The 27,394-nt window shown below is 42.5% G+C and overlaps 1 protein-coding gene across 1 annotated transcript in view; it reads right to left on the reverse strand.

Annotated features, from left to right (window-relative positions):
• Positions 1-23,133, reverse strand: part of LOC110531168 (piezo-type mechanosensitive ion channel component 2) — a 33,536-nt gene extending 10,403 nt beyond the window's left edge. The window contains exons 1-35 of the mRNA XM_090185796.1: positions 23,070-23,133; positions 21,993-22,088; positions 17,404-17,505; positions 17,113-17,158; positions 16,858-17,017; positions 16,351-16,564; positions 15,946-16,159; positions 15,196-15,364; positions 14,871-14,963; positions 14,712-14,765; positions 14,434-14,575; positions 14,085-14,149; positions 13,473-13,637; positions 12,927-13,305; positions 12,529-12,710; positions 11,001-11,149; positions 10,340-10,507; positions 9,891-9,932; positions 7,682-7,797; positions 7,318-7,490; positions 6,958-7,134; positions 6,608-6,754; positions 6,140-6,340; positions 5,717-5,921; positions 3,049-3,150; positions 2,652-2,817; positions 2,220-2,463; positions 1,936-2,032; positions 1,651-1,810; positions 1,396-1,485; positions 1,207-1,289; positions 898-963; positions 482-594; positions 264-384; positions 97-168 (exon numbers count right to left, since the gene is read on the reverse strand). Of these exons, the coding sequence (XP_090041922.1) occupies positions 97-168; positions 264-384; positions 482-594; positions 898-963; positions 1,207-1,289; positions 1,396-1,485; positions 1,651-1,810; positions 1,936-2,032; positions 2,220-2,463; positions 2,652-2,817; positions 3,049-3,150; positions 5,717-5,921; positions 6,140-6,340; positions 6,608-6,754; positions 6,958-7,134; positions 7,318-7,490; positions 7,682-7,797; positions 9,891-9,932; positions 10,340-10,507; positions 11,001-11,149; positions 12,529-12,710; positions 12,927-13,305; positions 13,473-13,637; positions 14,085-14,149; positions 14,434-14,575; positions 14,712-14,765; positions 14,871-14,963; positions 15,196-15,364; positions 15,946-16,159; positions 16,351-16,564; positions 16,858-17,017; positions 17,113-17,158; positions 17,404-17,505; positions 21,993-22,088; positions 23,070-23,133 (4,837 nt within the window). The remainder of the gene's footprint in view (positions 1-96; positions 169-263; positions 385-481; positions 595-897; positions 964-1,206; positions 1,290-1,395; positions 1,486-1,650; positions 1,811-1,935; positions 2,033-2,219; positions 2,464-2,651; positions 2,818-3,048; positions 3,151-5,716; positions 5,922-6,139; positions 6,341-6,607; positions 6,755-6,957; positions 7,135-7,317; positions 7,491-7,681; positions 7,798-9,890; positions 9,933-10,339; positions 10,508-11,000; positions 11,150-12,528; positions 12,711-12,926; positions 13,306-13,472; positions 13,638-14,084; positions 14,150-14,433; positions 14,576-14,711; positions 14,766-14,870; positions 14,964-15,195; positions 15,365-15,945; positions 16,160-16,350; positions 16,565-16,857; positions 17,018-17,112; positions 17,159-17,403; positions 17,506-21,992; positions 22,089-23,069) is intronic.
• Between the last annotated feature and the right edge of the window lie 4,261 nt (positions 23,134-27,394).

Consider the following 27,394-nt stretch of genomic DNA (forward strand, 5'->3'; position numbering starts at 1 on the left):
TGAGAGGACAGAGTCGTTAGAAACCTATCAAGTTAGGAGCAGTGCAAGGACTTAGTTAGTCTACTGTATATCCACGAAGGGTCTGTGGAGGTTTACCTTTCTCCTCCTCTTCATCGCTCTCTTCCACCTCCAACTCGTCCGACTCGTGAGACTCGGCTCTCTCAATGCCTTGGATCAGACAACGACACAAAATAATACACTACTTATTTTGTCTCTATGACAACATTATGCAAACAGCTCCATGCAAACGAGCCCATCTTTACCTTGCTGTCTTTGCAGCTCTCTCTTTTCCCTCCTCTTCTCCTCATTTTTCATCTTGTTTTCTTCTTTTTTGTGCAAATCCAGGGCTGCTTTGGAGCTTGTGGCCCATGCCTCATAGGCTATCTGTGGAGAAAGGAGGCACACAGTTTGACATCACATTCAAAAACATCCACACATACTAATTTACTAGTCTTTACAGTTTGTCTTTTATGGCCCTCGCCTGAAAAGAAGATTTCTTCTTTAGTGGAGCCTCTTCCTCTTTCTTTTCCTGGACTTCCTCCTCTTCCTCTTCACTGTCACTCTCAAAAAGATGGTAGCCACAGTTGTTCTCAACTGAGGGGAAACGACAGAAGTGTCAGACAACAAAGACAAACTCCTACTTATACATCCTACTTTATACTGTTGCAGTATATAAATGGTTTTGATTACTTGAATCAAAAAGTGAGTATTTATAATGAGATGAAATTAAACCATATCCCATTATATACACACGAGGATTCAGCACCCGATCTAATAAGGTGGAATCAAGCACGTTGTTTATCTTTTCAAGCCATATCCATCCCATTTCCCCATTCAAGGTTCTTTCTGTAACTGACAAAATCGGAATCATGTTAGTTAGATTTATGGAACACTTACCGCCAGGCCGAGAGACCCATGGTTTCCACCATTTCCCCTGATCGTTCCCAGCCTTCTCACTCTCACCTGGAAAACATGTTCACCCATTCATCCTGACATCATAAATGTATCCGTTCATTCAGTGAGAATGACAAGAATAATGATCATGATGAGTTGAGTCTCCCACCACCTTAAAATGATGTAAAGCAATTTGAGCACCAACTCTAGTAGGGGGAAATACAAAGATCCGGTCAAAGAGTATATGTTTAAGAACTGACCCTCCGTCAGTGGTTAAGGACAACTTCCACTAGCTAGCCCCATGAGGCTCACCCTTTGGCACTATATCAGCAGGGGGCGTTGCTGCGTCTCCCTGGCCAGGCTTACTCTTATGTTTGGATTTGATCTTCTCCATCCTAGAGGAAGGAATCAACACAGTGAATTCAAACAATGCAACAATAGCAAACCCATTAGACTGGGAACTAAATGAGAACAAACAAACTGCTGTGGAATAAGTCTTACTGCTTCTTCAGCGTTGCCACAGACTTCCTCTCCATCTCCAGTCTGGCAGCAACCAGTTTCTTCACCTTGGCTTCAAAGAGCTCAGCACCCCTTGAAATATGAGAGACAAACAACCTATGAAGTCCTACTTTCAGTTGGTACCATTCCATAGATAAACATGACTATTTCCAATAGTACTAAAGTATTCTAAAAACATCTAAAATCATTGATAGGGAAGTGGTCAGTAACTAAATGATGATGATTGTTATTATTAACCTGGAGGCCAGGATCTTGGATGCCCTGAGGTCAGACACCACATACAGGAAGTAGTAGCTGAGGAAAACCCTTCTCTGAGCCAAGAGCACGGTGAAGCAGATCGCATCCCACACAATGCCCGCCTCCCCCTCCGGCAGCTCACACTCATCATCAGGAGCAGCTGGGAACACACACACATATATATATATATATACACAACTGAGAATATGCGCACACGCGCACACACACACACACACACACACACACACACAGAGTGTGTTAATCGGTATTATCAGTCACACTTACAGACATCATAGCCTTTGACTGTACAGACCATGCTGAAGGCCTGAATGAGCCAGCAGCCATTCTTCAACAGGCTGTCCAGATAAGCACACGAGCCAAGCTGTGGACACACATACAGCAAGACAGATAGCACAGAGGAGATTGAAGAATGAACTTGAGACAGTGAGTTTGTGAAGTTTGTGAAGCACTAACACAGAACAGGCAGTTAGCACTGACGAGTGATTAAAATCGACTGGGTTATTAGCATAGGCTATCCTAGGCAATTAATAATTAGTTAGCTAACGTACCGATAGCAGGTTCTTCATGCCAATGACGAAGCAAGTGTATCCGATGAGGCAGTCCCAGAGCCTGAGGATGTATCGTACGGGCTTCATTAGCAGGCTTCCTCCAAACAGCATGAAGTAGAAGCAGGCTACCAGGTAGCCTAGGCAGAAGATGTTGATGCGGGTGGTGCCCGTGATGAAGATGAGGCACAGCACTAGCCAGAAGAAGTAGCTGAACACAAACACTTTGGCGATGTCCAGGTAGGACCTGAGGTAAGGAGAGACACATACATATCCATATGACCATATGAGTAGGTCCAAGATTTTTTTTTCCAGACCATGTGACTGGGAAAAAAACCCTAGTTGAAAATTCAAAGTTTTCCTAATCAGGCCACGTTTCACGAAAGCGACAAAGCAGTTGTCTAAAGCCCACACTAGCGAAGAGAGCCCTCTGACCTGCATTGGAGGAAGTTGTTGACGGGAATGTACTGGTTGAAGGAACGCGGGTCCAGGCTGCGGCTGATCTCCACGTTCTCCCCTGCCATGAGGCGCACGGCAGCCCTGTTCTCCTCCTCAAACACCTGCCACTGCAGCGTGGAGCACAGCAGCAGGAGGTGGTCGTCTGGACACACAGCAAAACAAAATGGCTGCCTTGTTCACTTATGTAGGAGTTACAGATTGATGGTGTATGAAGGGATTTACAGTACACGCTATATGTAGTAGACAATGGCCTGAATCCTTGAGATATGCATGTAACTCATACTTCCACGTAAATCAAGAATGAATGCCAATGTGAGATTTCCCCACAATTTGTGAATTTGGAAATGGCTGGGCTGAACATAAAGAGACTCACAGAGGATGAAGGAAGGGGAGGGACGCATGGCAAAGTCAGGCAGGTAAAGCCACTTGATGAGGTTGGAGGTCAAAGCCTGACTGGAGGTCCTCCATGGATAATCTGACAGAGAGAAGAGAAGATTGAGAAGTTACGCTGGACAAAAATATAAACGCAACATGTAAAGTGTTGGTCCAATGTTTCATGAGATGAAATAAAAGATCACAGAAATGTTCCATAAGCACAAAAAGCTTATTTCTCTAAAATGTTGGGCACACATTTATTTGCATCCCTGTTAGTAAGCATTTCTCTTTTGCCAAGATAATCCATCCACCTGACAGGTGTGGCATATCAAGATGCTGATTAAATGGCAGGATCATTACACAGGTTCACCTTGTATTTGAGAAAATAAAAGGCCACTAAAATGTGCAGTTTTGTCATACAACACAATGCCACAAATGTCTCAAGCTTTGAGGGTGCGGGCAATTGGCATGCTGACTGCAGGAATGTCCACCAGAGCTGTTGACAGTTAATTATCTACCATTAGCCGCCTCCAATGTCGTTTTACAGAATTTGGTAGTACATCCAACCGGCCTCACAACCACAGACAGCGTGTATAGCATTGTGTGGGCAAGCAGTTTGCTGATGTCAACTTTGTGAACAGAGTGCCCCATGGTGACTGTGGGATTATGATATGGGCAGGCATAAACTACGGACAACAAACACAATTGCATTTTATCGATGGCAATTTGAATGCCCCATGGTGACGAGTTCCTGAGGCTCATTGTTGGGCCATTCATCCACCGCCATCACCTCATGTTTCAACATAATAATTTATGGCCCCATGTGACCTATACACAATTCCTGGAAGCTGAAAATGTCCCAGTTCTATCATGGCCTGCATACTCACCTGACATGTCACCCATTGATCATGTTTGGGATGCTCTGGATTGATGTGTACGACAGCATGTTTCAGTTCAAGCCAATATCCAGCAACTTTGCACAGCCATGGAAGAAGAGTGGTACAACATTCCACAGGCCACCATTTAACAGACTGATCAACTCAATGTGAAGGAGATGAGGCAAATGGTGGTCACACCAGATACTGACTGGTTTTCTGATTCACACCCCTACCTTTTTTTTAAGGTATCTGTGACCGACAGATGCATGTATGTCTTGCCAGTCATGTGAAATCCATAGATTAGGTCCTAAGGGATTTATTTAAATTGACTGATTTCGTTATATGAACTGTAACTCATTAAAATCTTTGAAATTGTTGCATGTTGCATTTATATTTTTGTTCCATAAGGAGTTTCAGAGTAGGAATGCTGATCTAGGATAAGTTTAGTCTTTTAGATCATAATGAATAAGATTGTATGGACAGATCCTAGATCAACACTCCTACCCTAAGTCACTTTGTAGATACTGTCCCCGAAAGTTACTCTGGTTTAAGGCCTATGTAATATGCAATCGTGTGTGAGAGAAAAATTGAATTAAAATAAATTTCAACGTCTGTAATTTATATTTTCAACGTCTGTAATTTATATTTTCAACGTCTGTAATTTATATTTTCAACGTCTGTAATTTATATTTTCAACGTCTGTAATTTATATTTTCAACGTCTGTAATTTATATTTTCAACGTCTGTAATTTATATTTTCAACATCTGTAATTTATATTTTCAACATCTGTAATTTATATTTTCAACGTCTGTCATTTATATTTTCAACATCTGTAATTTATATTTTCAACGTCTGTAATTTATATTTTCAACGTCTGTAATTTATATTTTCAACATCTGTAATTTATATTTTCAACATCTGTAATTTATATTTTCAACATCTGTAATTTATATTTTCAACATCTGTAATTTATATTTTCAACGTCTGTAATTTATATTTTCAACATCTGTAATTTATATTTTCAACGTCTGTAATTTATATTTTCAACATCTGTAATTTATATTTTCAACGTCTGTAATTTATATTTTCAACATCTGTAATTTATATTTTCAACATCTGTAATTTATATTTTCAACGTCTGTAATTTATATTTTCAACGTCTGTAATTTATATTTTCAACGTCTGTAATTTATATTTTCAACATCTGTAATTTATATTTTCAACGTCTGTAATTTATATTTTCAACATCTGTAATTTATATTTTCAACATCTGTAATTTATATTTTCAACATCTGTAATTTATATTTTCAACGTCTGTAATTTATATTTTCAACATCTGTAATTTATATTTTCAACGTCTGTAATTTATATTTTCAACATCTGTAATTTATATTTTCAACATCTGTAATTTATATTTTCAACGTCTGTAATTTATATTTTCAACATCTGTAATTTATATTTTCAACGTCTGTAATTTATATTTTCAACATCTGTAATTTATATTTTCAACATCTGTAATTTATATTTTCAACGTCTGTAATTTATATTTTCAACGTCCCCATAAGATGTCTCTTTGACGTCCGTAAAATACTCATTTTCGATGTCCTGAAAAGACGTCTAGTCAACATCCATTTGCGACTTATTTTCAATGTCCGGGAAAATACGTATTTTCGACGTACATATTTTCGACGTCCGGAAAAATACATGTTCTAACCTTCCCTCAGCACCTGAAATGCATGTGATGTCAGTGTCATTTTGCCAGCGTCATTTAGCATATCTCTCCTTACCGACACAGAGAGCGGGAGGGATGCCGATACAGAGCAGGTACTGCAGCACCATGAGTCCTGCAGTGAAGCAGCAGTACTTAGGCCACACCTCCCCCATGGCCTTCCTGCGTCGTCGTGACAGAACGGCCATCAGGGCACAGGCGTGCAGCAGCGAGTAGAAATCCATCCGCTGGCCAATCACATTCACCGCCACCACAAAGCACACCTGAGGGACAGGAGGACCATCTCAAAGAGCTATACAACCACCGTGCCGTGATGACACTACAAAAATGAAAACATACAGATTAACAGCAAAGACGACTATAGATAACTTCAGAAGCCGCATTTCAAATTAAAGCACTGCAAAGGTCATACAAATCTCAAATGGAAGTCAACCGTAAAATAGGATATTTCAGCCCCAAGAATCGGTTGGAGCTACTCTACCTCCAGGCCAAACTTGTAGAAGAAGTAGTTGACGAAGTACTTGATGCAGGGCAGGATGCCATGGTCCAGGTGCTGGCGTGTGATGCCCTGGAAGATAATGCTGAAGGTGGGGACCTTGAGGTTGTTGTGAAGGCGGTAGTAGAGCTGGTGTCGAGAGACCGTCACCTCAAACACCAGCAGCCCCAGCACCGTCAGGTGGTTCTGACGTCAAAGAAAAACACAACCGAAGAACACTCAGACCACTGAACTATAGAACCACAGATCAATGAAGCTACCACGCTAATAATAGAGAGGATATTCATTTACATGTGCCGTATTTACCGATATGCATGAATCTGTTATTAATATGCATATGTCTCAAAATCTCTCTTTCAATTCATTTCATGGTTATACAGTGCATGGCAGGATTGACAAATGACGTCGATATTACTGAATAACCACGGACACCAAGTAAGAAGCTTGTCTTACGCTGAGACAGGGCAGGATCCTGTCTTCACACTTGCGCAGGGCTCCACACCATATAGCTGGGTCAACAGGCTTCACATACAGCACAGACCTCCTCAGCAGCTCTGCCATGTTCCCCTCCAGCCCTGTCCCGTTAGCTGACACCAGGCTCTGACACACAGAGACACATACTACTGTGAACGTAGATAGTCACACGTACGCAAGCATGGCACACGCACACACAGTCCATTGTATCTAAACGACGACATAATCCCCTTGGGAGCCAACCATGACTGAGTATATATTGCTGTGCCTGTGGAATAACTAGTGAATATTTGGTCAGTGTTTCGCATGCTAGTGGTAAGTGAACTCACGGCGGTGCAGTTGGAGGAGTACTCCAGAGGTTTGATGACCTTGAGCTGGTACAGCATCTTACACACCACCATGACACAGGCCCAGACCGAGGACACACTGGAGGCGATGGGGCGGAGCCGGGGGAAGGGCAGGGCGAAGGTCCACAGAACCAGGAACATGAAGTTCATCAGGGACACCTTCGGCACAAAGAAAAAAGAAAGAAAACAAACATTTTGTGCAGACGCCCTGCACTGCATAACATATTAGGTGGTGAAAATCAGGGCAGTGTAAATGCAGTAAATACAATATAGAAGGTGCTATAAATGGAGTCACGGTACAATGAGAATGTGGAGTTCAAGGGTCACATAAAGACATCTGACCTCTTGTAGGGACACCCAGATGATGCCAGTGGAAACAATCTTGAGGCTGTGAACCTCCAGCAGCCTCCAGCCCATCTCCTGAGCCCGCTGGAAGAGAGCCAGAGCCTGGAACAGCAGCAGGCTGGCCCGGTCCACAATCAACCCCCACTGGGTCAGACGCTCCTCTGGGGGAACTGGCAGACACAAAAAGGACATCAGACTCAAGGTCAGATATAAGGTCAGAAATGAGATCTGAAATGCTGTGCTAGATTTCCCAGACTTTTGTTTATGTGGCGTGTTTTGCTTGTACTGTCGTTGTACTGTTAAAATGTACTGTTCGTACAATAAATTCGAATCGGAAACTCAGCGTCTCAGTGGCACACACCCTGCTCCTCCTCAGGTTTCTCTGATGAGGCAGACAGTCCATCATTATCCAACGTGTCCTGACTCCCCACACGTTCCGACTCCCCACTCGTCTGCTCGCTCTGCTCCTTCGCCATCCTAGCAGAAAGAGGGTAGGCAAGTCCATCGTGGATGTAGTCATTTTAATACATTATACGGTAAGACAACATTATATATATATACAGTGCCTTGCGAAAGTATTCGGCCCCCTTGAACTTTGTGACCTTTTGCCACATTTCAGGCTTCAAACATAAAGATATAAAACTGTATTTTTTTGTGAAGAATCAACAACAAGTGGGACACAATCATGAAGTGGAATGACATTTATTGGATATTTCAAACTTTTTTAACAAATCAAAAACTGAAAAATTGGGCGTGCAAAATGATTCAGCCCCCTTAAGTTAATACTTTGTAGCGCCACCTTTTGCTGCGATTACAGCTGTAAGTCGCTTGGGGTACGTCTCTATCAGTTTTGCACATCGAGAGACTGAAATTTTTTCCCATTCCTCCTTGCAAAACAGCTCGAGCTCAGTGAGGTTGGATGGAGAGCATTTGTGAACAGCAGTTTTCAGTTCTTTCCACAGATTCTCGATTGGATTCAGGTCTGGACTTTGACTTGGCCATTCTAACACCTGGATATGTTTATTTTTGAACCATTCCATTGTAGATTTTGCTTTATGTTTTGGATCATTGTCTTGTTGGAAGACAAATCTCCATCCCAGTCTCAGGTCTTTTGCAGACTCCATCAGGTTTTCTTCCAGAATGGTCCTGTATTTGGCTCCATCCATCTTCACATCAATTTTAACCATCTTCCCTGTCCCTGCTGAAGAAAAGCAGGCCCAAACCATGATGCTGCCACCACCATGTTTGACAGTGGGGATGGTGTGTTCAGGGTGATGAGCTGTGTTGCTTTTACATCAAACATAACGTTTTGCATTGTTGCCAAAAAGTTCCATTTTGGTTTCATCTGACCAGAGCACCTTCTTCCACATGTTTGGTGTGTCTCCCAGGTGGCTTGTGGCAAACTTTAAACGACACTTTTTATGGATATCTTTAAGAAATGGCTTTCTTCTTGCCACTCTTCCATAAAGGCCAGATTTGTGCAATATACGACTGATTGTTGTCCTATGGACAGAGTCTCCCACCTCAGCTGTAGATCTCTGCAGTTCATCCAGAGTGATCATGGGCCTCTTGGCTGCATCTCTGATCAGTCTTCTCCTTGTATGAGCTGAAAGTTTAGAGGGACGGCCAGGTCATGGTAGATTTGCAGTGGTCTGATACTCCTTCCATTTCAATATTATCGCTTGCACAGTGCTCCTTGGGATGTTTAAAGCTTGGGAAATATTTTTGTATCCAAATCCGGCTTTAAACTTCTTCACAACAGTATCTCGGACCTGCCTGGTGTGTTCCTTGTTCTTCATGATGCTCTCTGCGCTTTTAACGGACCTCTGAGACTATCACAGTGCAGGTGCATTTATACGGAGACTTGATTACACACAGGTGGATTGTATTTATCATCATTAGTCATTTAGGTCAACATTGGATCATTCAGAGATCCTCACTGAACTTCTGGAGAGAGTTTGCTGCACTGAAAGTAAAGGGTCTGAATAATTTTTTACGCCCAATTTTTCAGTTTTTGATTTGTTAAAAAGTTTGAAATATCCAATAAATGTCGTTCCACTTCATGATTGTGTCCCACTTGTTGTTGATTCTTCACAAAAAAATACAGTTTTATATCTTTATGTTTGAAGCCTGAAATGTGGCAAAAGGTCGCAAAGTTCAAGGGGGCCGAATACTTTCGCAAGGCACTGTATATGATGCAATACATGGTCTGTTTTCATCCACGTAGAGGAAGAAAGTGTTTGACGAACGTACCGTTTCTGTAACTTTTCAACGTTTTCTTTCATTCTGAGGAAAAACAAACACCAGTTAAACACTGCACTTACAGTGGTAGAAATCCAATGACTCCGAATTCATGACGGACGGATGGAATGAAATGATACATCTGCACGCTCAAAGGGTGCTGCTTTCGCCGTATAACGGCGCCGACGTGTTATCATACCATGAGAGGAACCTATTTTTACACTCCTTGCTTTGCTTTTGCCTAACTGCGGTTGTTTAAGATGACTCAAACTCGGAGCAATCCACTGTGTGAAGCATGCCGTCCACGGAGACAAAAATACGGCTCTTACATGTCAGCTATCACATTGACGGAGTTCCTCAGCTCCTCCTCTCTGGGTGAAGAGATGGACAGAACGGATGAGACACAACAACATAGAGGAGATGAGAAGAATGACAGACCCATTCCCCCCCCAAAAAAGGAAAGAACACCCCAGCAAGTATTACGCCATTTTTTTGGGGACCAATCAGATCAAAATGTTCAATATCTCTCTGCAGCACAGGAGGTTGGTGGCGACTTAATTGGGGAGGACGGGCTCGTGCTAATGGCTGGAGCGGTTTGATACCGGTCCTCCCCTCAGCAGCCTCCACCGCCATTGTACATATTTTTTTTTATTAAGAAAATGTATGTCTCTAAAAATACCAGTTGACACGAAAGAAACACTTCAATGGACTAATATTTCCCTCCTCCCTGATATAAAGCACATTATCCCAGTGGTTGCGATCAGGTAAGCTGTCCCACCTGGTTGGTCCGTGGTGGACAGGTACGTTGTCCAGGTTGGTGAGATCCAGGAAGTCCTGGTTGAAGTAGTGTAGCTGCAGGATGCAGGCCAATAGGAAGGCTGCAGGGAGGAGGATCCGAGCAAACAGCTCCACAGTATCATATTGCTCCAACCCGAGATCACGCAGACTAGAGGACAGAGCGGGACAGGGACAGCACTGAGCGAACAAATGTAGGATCTTCATTTTGAGCCAGTTTGCTACAGCAGCAAATGTGAATTCTTATGTGGATTATGTGGACAGGGGTTGATAAATTTTTCTTTAAAGTCAAGTCTGACAAACTTAAAATAATCCTTTTTAAAACTAAAAGTTTGCATTTCCTGCTGTGCAGGAAAAATCGCAGCAACAAAATAGTGATAAAATGAAGATCCTACTACATCTGTATAAGAATAACTCAGTCAGAGTATGCAAAGACACTGTGAAACGCAAATGTTCCTTAGCCATGGACCACCAGGGAGAATTCTAGACATAGGGTATAAGATATGAGTAATTTTGCGCCAATGAATCAATCAATCAATTAACAATGTAGTACATCAAAGTCTTGGGATGACTACAACAATATGGAGGCATAAGCAGTATTGTGAATGTACAGGGTTGGCCACAGTGCCACCATGCCCACTCACCCTTCCTCAGACATGCCCATGATCTGTCTGAACAGGCCAGAGACAGTCTTGAACTGGTACATGTAGATGGCAATCAGGACCACCATGGAGTAGCCCACCACCACCGCCCAGAAGTACTTCAGCACTCGCCTCCACACGTCACAACGGATCTGAGGAATGGTAACATAGATCCCATGATGCTAATCAGGTCAAATCACTATGAAATGTGTCTAGTAATCGAGGGAAATCAGAGGGTTAGGTTGATCTTTATAAAATAACGTATTTTACTGTTAATATTGCTCCCCAGGATTTTTGGTATACCAATAATCAAAGGTACAGTACAATATGTTACAAATTTCATATGACAACAGGCGACCACAAAACAAGTTGCCTTTTCACAATCATCTATTTTTTATTTAGCTAGGCAAGTCAGTTAAGAACAAATTCTGATTTACAATGACAGCCTACACCGGCCGAACCCGGACGACACAATTGTGCGCCGCCCAACCACAGCCGGTCGTGACACAGCCTGGATTCCGAACCAGGGTGTCTGTGGTGACGCCTCAAGCACTGAGATGCAGTGCCTTAGACCGCTGCGCCACTCGGGAGCCCATCTATCATCAGTGTCTTGAAATGTTCATTTCAAATTCAACATTTGTTTACGCAAGAACACCTACGTCTTTTACTCAATTGCTGTTTATTTCCCCTCAGTCAGACAGTGTGTGAAACAGCGGTGCTGCTGGCACTGATAAACGTCAGGTTCATATTGGCTTTCTGACAGTGTGCGTGCTGTGAGGTCGTAGCTCGGCCATTAGGTAAGTGGTCAGCGCTGAAAGGTCAGCGGAAATACCAGACGGGGAGGGAAACCAGGAAAATGGCCGCGGAAATGTTTTGTGTCTGTGTTTACGAGGTCGGATCAATATTCATAACGGAAGCTCTATTGATAAGAGTTTAGAGCCTTTGGCTGTTGTTGAGGTCTTGGCCGTAAGGCCGGGCGGTAAATGTGTCATACCGATAGTGAGGTCAGTGATAAGATAGTTGCATAGTCAGAGTCGGATTAATATTTCGGGTAAACCCACCAATACAGCTATTTGAACGAAACTATTCCACAGCCACTATGATTGTTTGTTTGACACAATCGTATCTTTCACAGAGTACATTTGTTTCTCTCTCCCTTCCCTTCTGAAAAACATCCGACTGTTTATAACGTCTCGTATGTGTGATTTACCATGTGATTTACCGCGCACACTTTTATCCAGAGCGACTTACAGGAGCTAAGGGGTTAAGTTCCTTGCTCAAGGGCACAACGGCGGATGTATCACCTGTCGGCTCGGGGATTCGACCTTTCGGTTACGGGCCCAACGCTCTTAACTGCGAGCCTAACCGGCCACCCTGAGATGTGTGCAATCTGGAGGAGTTCAGTAACATCCGCTGTTCCCTGGAACACGGACAGTAAAGTTGTACTGTACATTGCATATCATGTGCAGCGTACACATCACCACTAACGTACACCACAATACTATCTAGGAGTCATATATATGAGGCCCACCTGGTAGAGGACGACACAGAAGAGGAACAGCACGATGTAGAGGATCTTGTAGACCATCACCTTCCCGGAGAAGCTGACCACAAAGAACATGGAGCAGCAGAACAGGATCCAGTACTTCACCAGGGTTCCCTTGACCGCTGAACCCAGCATCTCCATTATGGGAGAGGTTTCACCTTCCTCCGCTGAGGGAGAGGAGGAGCACAATGTAGAACATGTCACCACCGTACCTGGGCCAAGGTTCAAACACCTATGAGTTAGAGAGCACTGTTAAGTGAAGCTTGTTATAAACACCTAGGAATAATATCACATCCATTTCTAATGCATCGGAACTGAATTCGAGAACGTGACTTTATCAATGTAAAGCCATAAAGGGTGCATATAAAGAGAGGAGTCCATACATGGGAGTACTTTCACTTCTTCCAGAGACTCGTCAGACTCCTTGAGATCCTGCTCTTCCTGTTTCTCCTTCTGTTGTTGCCGGAACAGCAGCCAAAAGCTGAAGGTGTACAACACCTTGCCTCCCAGGTGGATGCAGGGTGCTGGGTAGATGGCCATGTCAAAGTCCACCAGCATGGCATGTGGCAGGCCAGGGTACAGCTCATCCCGCCGCAGCCTCAGGCCGCTCAGGAAGGCGAGCAGCAACAGCAAGGTGCCGTACACCGCCAGGAAGGGAGCGCTCATCATGGCGTAGCGCCGACGGTCACGCATCATCCAGATCACACACGACCACACCAGCAGGGCGAACGTCAGCCAGCTGTTATAGGTGATGCTCCACACCTGAGTGGTTGAAGGAATACAGGAGGCATGCCACACATCTTATGTTCATGTTTAAAGATTGCAAGGTAATGTGAAGGTAACGTAGCTCTATTCAGTTAGAGTTAATTGTTGAATGACTAATGTCTACACCAAAACTTTAATAGCGTCGTGGAAAGGAAGTGGTTTACCATCATGATGATGAGTGCGCTGATGTAGCTGTGCTTCATGATGAACAGGCCAAACACAGCCAGTCCACTGGGGCCATTCTCTTCCTCGCTCATAGACACCTCACTCATCCCCTCCCTCATAGACACCTCACTCATCCCCTCGCTCATAGACACCTCACTCCTCCCCTCCCTCATAGACACCTCACTCCCCCCCGCCCTCATAGACACCTCACTCCTCCCCTCCCTCATAGACACCTCACTCCTCCCCTCCCTCATAGACACCGCACTCCTCCCCTCCCTCATAGACACCTCACTCATCCCCTCCCCCATAGACACCTCACTCAGCCCCTCCCTCATAGACACCTCACTCATCCCCTCCCTCATATACACCTCACTCATCCCCTCCCTCATAGACACCTCACTCATCCCCTCCCCCATAGACACCTCACTCCACCCCTCCCTCATAGACACCTCACTCCTCCCCTCCCTCATAGACACCTCACTCCTCCCCTCCCTCATAGACACCTCACTCCTCCCCTCCCTCATAGACACCTCACTCTTCCCCTCCCTCATAGACACCTCACTCCTCCCCTCCCTCATAGACACCTCACTCCTCCCCTCCCTCATAGACACCTCACTCCTCCCCTCCCTCATAGACACATCACTCCTCCTCTCCTTCTCTTCAACCTCCTCCGACTCTGAGAGAGGAAAACAGCAGAAGATGGAGTTGTTATACCATATAATTGTCATATTTTAAGGATATGTTGTATCAGTTTCTACACTAGTGATGAAAATGTATTTAATATTCAATTCCTACCATATATTCATGACTGGGTAAGATCAAAATATCCAGGTGGATAAAAAAAATGACTTCCCATAAGTCCAACCTTTCGTCTATAACCGAACATTGTGGTAATTCTACCAAATAATGGACCCTGGAGTAGATTTGACTTGGACATTGGCAAGGCTGGCAGGTACATACCTTGTGAGGGTGACAAGTCTATTCCTTCATATTGTGGTGGAGGGTAGCAGTTTGCATACCCTGCCCCTGGCCCTCCCAGCAGTAACCCCATCTCCTGACCTCTCAGATCATGCCATGAGCTGCTCATCAGTAAGACCATTGGCTGCAGAGGAAAAACAGTGTGCTTAGGAATTTTGGCTTTGAAGAAAAGTGATGCGCACCGAATGTACGGTGTCTAACCAGACATGTAACGTCCCGTTAAGGTAGTTATGACAACACATTGGGAGAGCAGAATGTACCTCCTGCACCTCCTCATCTGGCATGTAAGTTTCCTCATCCGTACTGGTCAGTAGCTGCAAAATAAAAAACACAATTGTTCCAGAAATCTGTAGAAAATCATGATGGTAAAACTACAGGAGAATGTAGAAGAAAAATAGAACTGTAGTAGATTTCAAGACCTCCAGTCTGTCTCCTGAGATGAATAAGATCTTGGAGAAGCTGGGGGGATCCTCTGGGATTTCTACTGGACTCTCAGACTTCACCAGAGTATCCTAGCAGAAATACACAGGCTGACACACTTAGCACTTCCAACAAAGGATAAACCAGCAAAGTTTGATTTAATCCACAAGACATTGACAGCGTCTGACATGGCACCCTATTCACTATATAGAGCCCTGCCCCATTTACAGTAGTGCACTATATAGGGAATAGGGTTCAACTTCAGATGCAGCTATTCACTATGAAGGTCTTAGTTGCATTAGAGTCTCAGTCTAGGTAAAGTACCTCTTCTTCGGGGATGTAGACCCACTTGTGCAGCAAAGCCACCATTGTGTAATAGAGGAGCAGCAGCACCATGGGGTTGATGAAGACAGGCCAGCTGACATCTGCCTGCAGACCCAGACTGTATGGCTCAGTCTCATTGGTCCGGATGAACGCTGTCATACCAAACAGCCTGAACAAAACCAGAGGGCGATTAATCTCTTGGGACAGACCACGTAAACAAAAATGGGACCGTAGATCTCTCACGATACAACGGAATGCGTGAGATAACGAGCGGTATTAGTTCCGGTGCTTCGGACAAATCACGATTTCCCAGGCGTTAGGATCTTTCAAATTTTGGAAGGGGAGTGGACATTTGGCCCATAGACTCGTTTGCTCTTTGTTCCGGTTCCGATCTCTTCTCTTACTACATATAGACTCAGAACTTAATCGAGCATCTGACTAATTACGCAAGACTTTAGTTCTGGATAGACCAGATTGGTATACAAACAACATTCACAGTAGATAGATCAAGTATATACTGAAATTGGAAGACGGGCATGTATTAGTTTATGACATTTAATTAACAATAATTTGTATATGCCTGTGTCCAGTGTAATAGAGTGTGTAATTATTTGTTATTTCGACAAGTGTGAATAAATACAATCTGTTTTTCAGCCAGCAAACCAATATGGTTAAAAGGACAGTGTGTATCTGCACAGTCAGCATCCAGCCAGTGTCCAGCGTTGCTACATCCTGGTCCCGTGACCCTACCTGGCGTAGATGTCCTGTGGGGGTACGATCTGTTGGGCCAGGGGAAGCTGGTACAGGTAGAGGCACAGCAGGTGACCAGCGCTGAATATAGCCATCATCACGCAGAGGGTACTGAAAAACAGCAGGCTGAGGGAGCGGAGAAACACCCACCACCACACCAGGCCCAGGAATGTCCCGAAATACACTGCCGAAGTCAGGGAGGGTAGGGCGATGCCTGGTACAGGGGAAAGAGGACCAGTCAAGGGGAGAAAAGAGAAGATTATAGTACCGTGCGGGAGCAGATAGTAAATGTGTCTTATTTTGGCTGAGTTGGACAGCAGAGAATGCTGAGCCAATGCAAGACTTTAAGTCTGGCATGCAAGACAAGTACATGAGAGTCCAAAGTGGCAGCCCTTTGAGATGTACCTGCCAGCCCCAGTAGTATGGTGACCACTACTTTCCCTGCTGTGTTCATGATGGCGGACAGCAAGAGGCGCAGTCCAAGGGCAAATGCAATAAACTTCTGGACAAACTGAGGAGGGGTTACCGGCGCCGCTGTGATTTCATCTGAGCTGTCACAGGACGAGCCATCTGTGACATCACTTTCGACTTCAGACTCTGAGTCGGACATCTCCACATCCTGCTTTGTCAAAAGAGCACAAGTTTGGTGGACAAGAAGTTGGTGTTGTTTCATAACACTATTTGACTTTCTAACAGATTTAAGCTGAAGGAGGACCATGCTCAAACCACTAGAGTAGAGGTGCTGACATACTGCGTGAGAAGGTGAGGCACCCTACCTTCACATTCTTGAAATCCTTTACAACATATCACCATGTATGATGTACTTTTCTAAAGCTCTCAGGTAAAACAATCATGGTAAAACTATGCTGTGAATTGAACAAAAGTGGCAGATGAAATTGGCCATGTGGATACCTCAGGGTCAGAATGTTTGATGCAGTTCTCGTGGACATTAAGTTGTGGCGCGGGGCACAGCAGCTTCCTGACCAGGCAGAGTATGAAGAGCCCAGACAGGAAGAGCCCCAGATCAGGGGCTAAGAGACGCAAAGTGTTCCCTGCATCCACCAAACTGAACCTGGGGACAGAACACAAGACAATCTGATGAACAACACCTGCATTAGAAACACCACCAAAGTCTGCTTTAAAAAAGTCAACAAAATGTGGCCCTACCGTACAATGCCCAAATGGTAGAGAACATTTTCCCAATATTCGTTCTCTGTTGAACAACAGAAATATTTCAGACAGAAGATCAAGTTTAGTCGGTTCAGCAAAATGCCAAAGCAACATCCACCCTCATCAAATGTTCATTGAATGAGTAAGTCAGACGTTCATCATACTCTCCGTGTATTGAAATGCGTAAACAAACTTCTTTGGCCTCTATTTTGGGCGGTGTTCCGCAGCATCTCTGAGTAGTCTGTTGTTAGTGGCTTCGTGAGCTGATAGAGGCTGGTGTTATCTTACCATTCTGAGGTACGTAGGCAAAAGTGATCTGCATGAAACACTGGAGAGCCAGAAACGTCACGCTGGTAGAACAGATGAGCAGCAGGAACTTCCCTGTTTTTCCTTTAGAAATGCAAGACCAGAGACACAGATTAACAGAGGTCGAAAATAATATATTTTCCTTTTTTTTTTGTTGAGAAACAAAACATATTTCTTCCTTTCAACACGTCAAAGACACATACAAAGCATTCAGATCAGACTGTTATCATCCATATGGGGACCACTACATGTAATTAGGCTGTTACTTTTTATGGCCTTTTTCTACTCCATTTTCCCCCTATCTTAATGGCTGAGGATAGTGGTGGAGTCTACTGCTGCAATGCAGATCCCATTTGTCTCTGTACTTACAGAGAGTGAGCTGTGCATGGCTTCAATATGGAAATATATATTATATTTAGGTTTTTAATCAAATTAAATGGGAAACAAGCTAATGTTGCAGGAAAATAACATAAATGTTGCTAAATATGAGTCTGGCTCGCACAAGACAAGGCTCCTTACTTTTGCTTCTAAATATGAGGGTCACCGGCAACATTTCATCCCTCATCCCATCATTTCATGATGGGCATATGGATAAATGGAGGGGGTTTTACGCACGTTCAAAAAAATTATGATTAAAAAGGGGGAAGTCCACTCACTGTTTTTCTGCTCCCAAACTTGATATTTTAATAAAGCTTTGGTGATTAATATTTATTTCAAAGCAGTCTCATGAGACAAACCATTTATTGATAGGCTGCTATTTGGCGAATGCGTTGGGCTGGTAAAAAAAAACGCCTTAATTGAGGGGAGAGGCTTATGCTTGGTTTTTAATCAAATGAAACGAAAAACAAGCTCTCTTTTTTTAGAACAACAGAAATAGTTCTATATAGAATGCGGCCAGAAGCGTGATATCATTAATTGCATCTATTGTTCCATGGCAGTGTGTGCACACGCATGTCTATACAAAATACTAGGCTCCTGTCAATTGTATCATTCACTGCCTATGTGCGAGGCACATTAAAACAAAAAAATCCGCTGTTGATATGGCATTATACTGAGTAGTTTGCAGGAGCGTGTCTTTGATAATCGGACGAGTGGTGCTTTTTGAAAATGGGGATGGATTGTCTAATTGAACCAGCGAAATTAACTATGCAGTTATGTGAATTGTGAAGCATAAAAAGCACGAGGACAAGGCACCCTCAGTAGACCATTTAAAACCCCTTTATTTATAGGCTACTTGACTAATGCATGGCCAGGATAAAAAAAAGACGCCCCTATGCCAAGTTGTTAACCAGCTTTGATTAATATTTGGTTTTTATATCTAATTAAATTAAATGGGGAAATGCAAATGTTTTTTTTTAATGTTGCTTAATACCAGATTCACGGTGCAAAAGGTTCACCTCTCATTCCAAGCGCACTGTGCATCACGGCTGCGCTTCTACTCTCAAAATCTATGCCATGAGCAACTGCGTTACTGTTAAGACCTGCTTTGGTTGGTTTTCTAACGTCCCTTTGGCGCTGCAGGAAAATGCCACGTTTGCGGTTGTTTTTAAGGACACACCTCAAATATTGCCACACCAGCGCAAGTGGCTAATGTTAGACAGGTAAATTGCCGAGCCTGGCATAAGAAGTGGAAAATGCAAGTGCGCCAGTTTTTACACGACGAAACTGCAAACTAACCGGCGTTTGACACTTGCGCCTCCTGAAAATAGAGCCCTTTGTGCCTTACAAGCAGTTTCTGTGATCAAGAGTCTACTAAAGTAGCCAACATGGAACTGGATTCGCCTGAACATCAGAACAAACTTAATCAAAAAGAAAACACTTGTATTTAAAGGAAAATCCCACTCAAAACTATATTTTGGTATTCCATTAGTTCACTGTCGATATAATCTCAAAAAAGGTTTGCCTGTCAGCAATCAAGTTTTCAAGATAGCCAATGGAACTTTAACAAAAATACAGAAAGTGACACAGTATGATGCATTTGATGTGGTGTAAAGTAACTATATCGTTTTTTGTGGTACTTTACTTTACTATTTGTATTTGCAACTTTTACTTTTACTGCACTACATTCCTAAAGAAAATATGTACAAAATAATAGTTAGGTTTCGCATGCTCAGGCAGGACAGCAAAATGGCCTAACTCCCACACCTATCCATATAACCTGCTGTCATCCCAACTGCCTCCGGTCTGTCAGACTCACTAAACACAACTACTGCTTTGGTAAATGACGTCTGAGTGTTGAAGTGGGCCTCTGTCTGTCCGTACATTTTAAAAACAAGAAAATCATGCCCTCTGGTTTGCATAATGTAATGAATTTGATATAGCATATATAACATAATATAACATAACTTTTTAACTTTTACTCAAGTATGACAATGAGTACTATTTCCATCACTGGTGTTTTGCATCATATGATACAAAACACATCATGTGACATTTTCTGTATTTTGAAACGTTCTACAGTGCATTCAGAAAAGATTCATACCCTTTGACTTTTTTCACATTTTGTTACATTACAGCCTTATTCTAAAATGAAAGAGTTTTTTCCTCATCAATCTACACACAATACCCCATAATGACAAAACAAAAACAGGTTTGTAGAAATTATTGCAGTTTTTTTTTAATTAAAAAACGAAAATGCATTTATGTAAGTATTCAGTATTTGGGGAGTTTCTCCCAGTCTTCTCTGCAGATCCTCTCAAGCTCTGTCAGGTTGGATGGGGAGTGTTGCTGCACAGTTAATTTCAGGTCTATCCAGAGATGTTCGATCGGGTTCAAGTCCGGGCTCCGGCTGTGCCACTCACGGACATTCAGAGACTTGTTCCAAAGCCACTTCTGCGTTTTCTTGGTTGTGTGCTTAGGGTCTTTGTCCTGTTGGAAGGTGAACCTTCGCCCCAGTCTGAGGTCCTGAGCGCTCTGAAGCATGTTTTCATCAAGGATCTCTCTGTACTTTGCGCCGTTCATCTTTCCCTTGATCTTGACTAGTCTCCCAGTCCCTGCCGCTGAAAAACATCTCCACAGCATGATGCTGCCACCACCATGGATGGTAGGGATGGTTACAGGTTTCCTACAAACGTGACGCTTGGCATTCAGGCCAAATAGTTCAATATTGGAGGATCTTTTTCTCATGGTCTGACAGTCCTTTATGTGCCTTTTACTGAGGAGTAGCTTCCGTCTGGCCACTCTACCATAAAGGCCTGATTGGTGGAGTGCTGCAGAGATGTTTGTCCTTCTGGAAGGTTCTCTCATCTCCACAGAGGAACTCTTGAGCTCTGTCAGAGTGACCATCGGGTTCTTGGTCACCTCCCTGACGAAGGCCCTTCTCCGATTGGTCAGTTTTCCTGATAAGACTCAGCCAGCTCTAGGAAGAGTCTTGGTGGTTCCAACTTATTCCATTTAAGAATGATGGATGCCACTGTGTTCTTGGGGACCTTCAATGTTGCAGACATTTTTTGGTACCCTTACCAAGATCTGTGCCTCGACACAATCCTGTCACGGAGCTCTACAGACAATTCCTTCGTCCTCATGGCTTGGTGTTTGCTCTGACATGCACTGTCAACTGTGGGACCATATATAGGCAGATGTGTGCCTTTCCAAATATATGTCCAATCGATTGAATTTACCACAGGTGGACTCCAATCAAGTTGTAGAAACATCTCAAGGATGATCAATGGAAACAGGATGCACCTGAGCTCAATTTCGAGTCTCATAGCAAAAGGTCTGAATACTTCTGTAAATAAGGTATTTCTGTTTTTTACTTATAACACATTTGCAAAAATGTCTTAAACCCTGTTAATGCTTTGTAATTATGGGGTTTTGTGTGTAGATTGATGAGGGCATTTTTTAAATTGAATTAATTTTAAAACAAGGCTGTAATGTAACAAAATGTGGAAAAAGGGAAGGGGTCTGAATTCTTTCTGATGCCATGTTTTTTACTAAAAAGCTTTTCTTCATTTCTGCCCTCCCAAGTAAAGGCCGGTCAATTCTGCTTCAGCATGATGTGTTTAATCATCTCTGCACCATCCCCCGGCCACTCAAGCCAGGGGTGATATCATATTAGCGAGACGAAGAGATGGATAAGGTTCTACGAGGAATTGAAGAGAAAAGTCCAGCATGCAAGAAAACCATTTTACAAGAGCTGACACCACAACTTTTAATTCGACTATATAATTACTAGGTTATACATAATAGATAAGACCATACAGGCCACATCCCTTTACAAAGTACATGACCAATCCTTTAATTCAGCAACCTTATTGATCAATCTAAAATAGAATGGACATGTTGTATGTTGATCAAAATGAGTTGATGGATCACACGCGCACACACACACACACACACACACCATCAGTGGTCGTCAGTTCCCACATTCCATGGCTGAAATCAAACATCATCAGCATTAAATGTCATGGCTTTGATTAACACTATTTTGAAAAAACACAGGGGCCGTGTTTATTAGCAAACATTCAAACAGAGAGGGCCTTGTAGCTTAGAATAAAATCCACCCTATTCTTTATTGTCTACTACTGTAGGGGTGCCATTTCCAAGCCAGTGGTGTTCCTCTGAAGTCTTACCTTTCATGGTGGTGAGAGAGGGGTTTGGCAGCAGGGGAAGGGTGAGAAAGAAAAGGAAATACACCACAGACAGACCATTGTACCGGAATGATGACGCTACGGAGAGAAAACAATGATTTTACATTGATGTTAATCTGAATATAATATCGAGGTATGATTTTCATTTCTTGTCCTTTGTGCTGTATTTTATGAGATTTTTCATTATGTTGAGTCTGTCCTACTGAAAATCCAAATAAAAACAGATGAAGAAGACCTGCTAGAAACAAATAGCCTACAGTATTATCCATCAAAGAGAAAAGGCGTTGGTAATAAAATACTATGATCCATTGCACCTGCTAATTCAAAATGCATTAGTGTTGGACTGAACAAAACTCCATCACACAGTAAACAAGTTAGCAGCTAAAAAAAAAAAAACAGTGTGGCTTCTTGGACCAACAATGGCAATGAAACTGACAACAAAATCACGGGTCATGGTTTTAACTTTCTCAATCTTTTACCAACACAAAACACTCAAATGAAGGAAAGCATAATTGAACGATTAATTGTATTTTTTTCTTATTGAATTTACTTGAAATCTTGATTTTCTTTACTTAATTCTGAACTAGAAAATTTGAATACTTACTGAATGTAATGACACCTTAACATGTAAAATATCTCTTACATTTTACAATACAATAAACATACTATTCAACAACTTAAACATTGTATTCCCCATTACAGTTTTACAGCACAAGTTACTCACTTACTGCATGATCACAATATACAATATTTCTGTGTCCAGTCAAAGAATTACCATCAGGGGAAACAAGACATAATTGATTAATCTGCATATTCCCCCAAACAACATGTCTCAAAAAAAAAAAAAAAATCCAGAAAGCATCCAAAATGGTGCTTGTAGCAATATTATTAGATCACTTTAAAAAGGCAGAATCTCTCAATGTAACTGTAAAAGTCACTACTATTACCTCAATAACTAACACATCCACAGTCCTTCTGCATTGGGGACTGACACTTGAATTGTTACTGTACATTTTTCCAGCCCCATAAGAATACAAAGTAAAATAAAGGTAAACTTACCTGCAAGCAGAAGAAGAGGTAATACTAAGTTATAGAGAATCCCCACCACAATATCCCCCGCCATGTCTCCTCAGCGTGTGAGAGACACCCAGCACTCTGAAGACAGTCTACTCTCTGGGCTGCTTGTGGTTGCAGGTAACTTCCATCCGCTCATACATCCATCTCTCTAGACCAGGCACAGTGATACACCAAAAGAATGACCCTGAATGGTCCTGAATTAGAGGTTAAGTCAAAAGGAAAGAGTTCCAAGACAAGAGGAGCGAAAACCAAATGGTGTTCCTTGGTTTAGGATGCAGATGTGTGTGACTCCCTCTCTATCTAATTTATCTTTTGCTCTCTTATCCCCCTGTCCCCCCCCCCCTACTCCCCACCCCGCTTTAGTAATGGCCTGTGTCCCAGCTGCAGAATTATTACCTCGATAAGGAGGGAGGCTCCCATAGGAATCTCAATAGATGACTGACGATGAAGTTGTCCAAGAGCCTTGGAGTCCGCAGTGTCATTAGGCAGAGCAAAAACACACTTAGTCACGCCGGTGGCTAGACAATTTTTTCACGTTGTGGCCATTTGTTTGTATTGTCAGTTACTAATACAGAGACCAAGTTCAACAACATGGACCCTCAAAATATAGGACATTGATGTGTTTTTTTATAGGTTGTTTTTTTCAGCACTTGGCCGGCCTGTGTATTTTATCACAGCTCATCATCATTTTCTGCTGGCGAGGGAAAGTTTATCTAATATTCATGGCTGTGAGGCCATTAAGAGCCAGTGACTGCAGCAGATGAGTATGGTGAACACAGCACATTGTCTGTCGGGCAGGAGTGGGAGGGAACACAGGAAACGAGGCTACACATCTAGATAAACATTGTTTTTTTAAGGGAGACGTTTAATCAAGTCATTCAATTGAATTAACTTGCACCTTGCACCTTCAAATAATCAGATACATTTGGTACCATTGTCTGGAGTTCAGGGATAAGGAAAATCACATGGAACAGTACCATCTAGTGGTCAGAACAACTAACAACTTCAATGAATAACTTCTCTAAGCTTTGTGGAAAAAACGTCACCAAATTCATTTTTACAGAATACATTACATATGATGACGAAACAATTCCCTGAGCCTCTTCGTAATACTTGTCATACATAGAGAACATAGAGAAAATATATTTAACTAGGCAAGTCAGATAAGAACAAATTGTTATTTAAAATGACAGCCTGGAAACAGTGGGTTTGTTCAGTTTGTTCAGGAGCAGAACGACAGATTGTTTACCTTGTCAGCTCGGGGATTTGATCTAGCAACCTTTCGGTTGCTGACCTAACATTCTACCCACTAGGCTACCTGCCGCCCCTCTGCATACTATATACTCATTGTTGGTGTGGGACTGGCATGGTGTGTGGGTGTGGTTTTTGACAATGTTTTTCGATTCCTCATGTCTAACTCATTGTTAGAAAAAAGTTTGGTCCAAATCGGAATTTAGGTACTATATTTATTGAATATTACAGTGGCAAGAAAAAGTATGTGAACCCTTTGGAATTACCTGGATTTCTGTATAAATGGGTCATCAAATTTGATCTGTTCTTCATCTAAGTCACAACAATAGACAAACATAGTGTGCTTAAACTAATAACACACAAATTATTGTATTTTTCTTGTCCACATTGAATAAATAATTTAAACATTCACAGTGTAGGTTGGAAAAAGTATGTGAACCCCAAGGCTAATGACTTCTCTAAAAGCTAATTGGAGTCAGGAGTCCGCTAACCTGGAGTTCAATCAATGAGACGAGTTTGGAGATGTTGGTTAGAGCTGCCCTGCCCTATAGAAAACACTCACAAAATTTGAGTTTGCTATTCACAAGAAGCATTGCCTGATGTGAACCATGCCTCGAACAAATGAGATCTCAGAAGACCTAAGATTAAGAATTGTAGACTTGCACAAAGCTGGAAAGGGTTACACAAGTATTTCTAAAAGCCTTGATGTTCATCAGTCCATGTTAAGACAAATTGTCTATAAATGGAGAAAGTTCAGAACTGTTGCAACTCTCCATAGAAGTGGCCGTCCTGCAAAGATGACTGCAAGAGCACAGCGCAGAATGCTCAATGAGGTTAAGAAGAATCCTAGAGTGTCAGCTAAAGGCTTACAGATATCTCTGGAACATGCGAACATATCTGTTGAGAAGTCTACGATAAATAAAACACTAAACAAGAATGGTGTTCATGGGAGGACAACACGGAAGAAGTCACTGCTGTCCAAAAAAAACATTGCTGCACATCTGAAGTTTGCAAAAGTGCACCTGGATGTTCCACAGCGCTACTGGCAAAATATTCTGTGGACAGATGAAACTACAGTTGAGTTGTTTGGAGGGAACACACAACACTCTGTGGATAAAAAAAAGCCACAGCACACCAACACCAAAACCTCATCCCAACTGTAAAGTATGGTGGAGGGAGCGTCATGGTTTGAGGCTGTTTTGCTGCCTCAGGGCCCGGACAGCTTTGCTATCATCGACGGAAAAATGAATTCCCAAGTTCATCAAGACATTTTGCAGGAGAATGTTAGGCTATCTGTCCGCCAATTGAAGCTCAACAGAAGTTGGGTGATGCAACAGGACAACGACTCAAAACACAGAAGCAAAATCAACAACGGAATGGCTTCAACAGACGAAAATACGCCTTCTGGAGTGGCCCAGTCAGAGTCCTGACCTCAACCCGATTGAGATGCTGTGGCATGACCTCAAGAGAGCAGTTCACACCAGACAATATTGCTAAACTGAAACAGTTTTGTAAAGGGGAATGGTCCAAAATTCCTCCTGACCGTTGTGCAGGTCTGATCCGCAACTATAGAAAACGTCAACCTGTTATTAAATTCAAGGGTTCACATACTTTTCCCACCCTGCACTGTGAATGTTTACACAGCACACTACATGTAAACGTTCAATAAAGACATGAACACCTATAATTGTCTGTGTGTTATTAGTTTAAGCAGACTGTGTTTGTCTATTGTTGTGACCTAGATGAAGATCAGATCAAATGGTATAACCAATTTATGCAGAAATCCAGGTATTTCCAAAGGGTTCACATACTTTTTCTTGCCACTGTATATGAATCCTATGAAGAAAATGTGGTGTGCAATCAATTGGCTTAATTTCTCAAGAGATTAAATTATATTTCAACACAGTGATGTTGCAGTAATGCTAATCCCATCTTTTTTCTAACAACAGAAACAATTATAGAACAATCTGAGATGGTGGGTGTCATACCTCTTTCTTGTGTTTTTCCGGGTGGAATGACCCTGGCCCATCTTCAGCTCAGTGGGCTTGTCTACATTTTTATTTGTTTTAAATTATCATTATTTAGCTAATAATCGGGGGACTTAAAAGAAAAATGGGCGAGTGGCGTTAGAAACACCAGTGCCAATTTCTGGTCCAAGTCTGACCCCGACTCTCTAGTAGGGGAGGTCTAGAGGCCCTTCAGAGTAAACACATCATGGTGTTGATACTGTAAGCACTTGTGAAGCTCTACGGGGAAACTAATTGAACTGTATATCCTTCAGAAGGAGATTCATTTCACTGTTAGTCAATGATCGATAATTGCAGTTATTGCAGGGACCGGGCATAGGAACAAGACCCAATGCTTACTGTAAAGCTGCATGCAAGAGTGGGTCTGCCATTAACATGTCTGCAGCAGCATGTACTCCATGTATCAGCACCAGTGTTACCATACCACATAGACACTTCATAGACAGTGCTCATCTCCCATAGAATCCTACTATTAAACGTAATATCTCCCATGTAAAGTAAGGTTTTCATTTATCACTTACCCGCATTGTGCTATAGAGTAAGCAAACTGTAGCATCTTTCAGTCAAGAGATAGCTTATCAAGAGCCGTTAACTGAGATACCTTGTCAAGTGATACCTTATCAAGAGTTAGTTATTCACTTACCGTGAACTTAACTACCTTGCTGAAACCAAAATTGTGTAGTAAACCAAACTACAGAGTAACATAATCAACTGTATTTGAGTGGCCGCTCCGGATCACAATAACGCATGGAGGTAAAGTCTTCAACCCAGGAGAATCCCACTAAATTACTTTCAGAAGAAGATTTAAATTGATTTTGTCAGTACATGCTGAGCACGCAGCTAATATTTCATTGACAGTGCAGTTAAATGTGCAGTGAGTAGACTGAGAGAGACATTAGTGCATGTGGAAGGAAGCAGGAGGCCAAAGGGCCATACAGATGCCTTGGTTGCTATAGTACTGCTGGGAACTGTCCCCGGGACATAGGAGTCATTCTTAGACAAAGTTGAAAAAAAATAAGAGTAAGTAGC

The sequence above is a fragment of the Oncorhynchus mykiss genome, chromosome 9 (assembly GCF_057628025.1).
Source record: "Oncorhynchus mykiss isolate SJ-2025 chromosome 9, ASM5762802v1, whole genome shotgun sequence".
Classification (NCBI taxonomy): domain Eukaryota; kingdom Metazoa; phylum Chordata; class Actinopteri; order Salmoniformes; family Salmonidae; genus Oncorhynchus; species Oncorhynchus mykiss.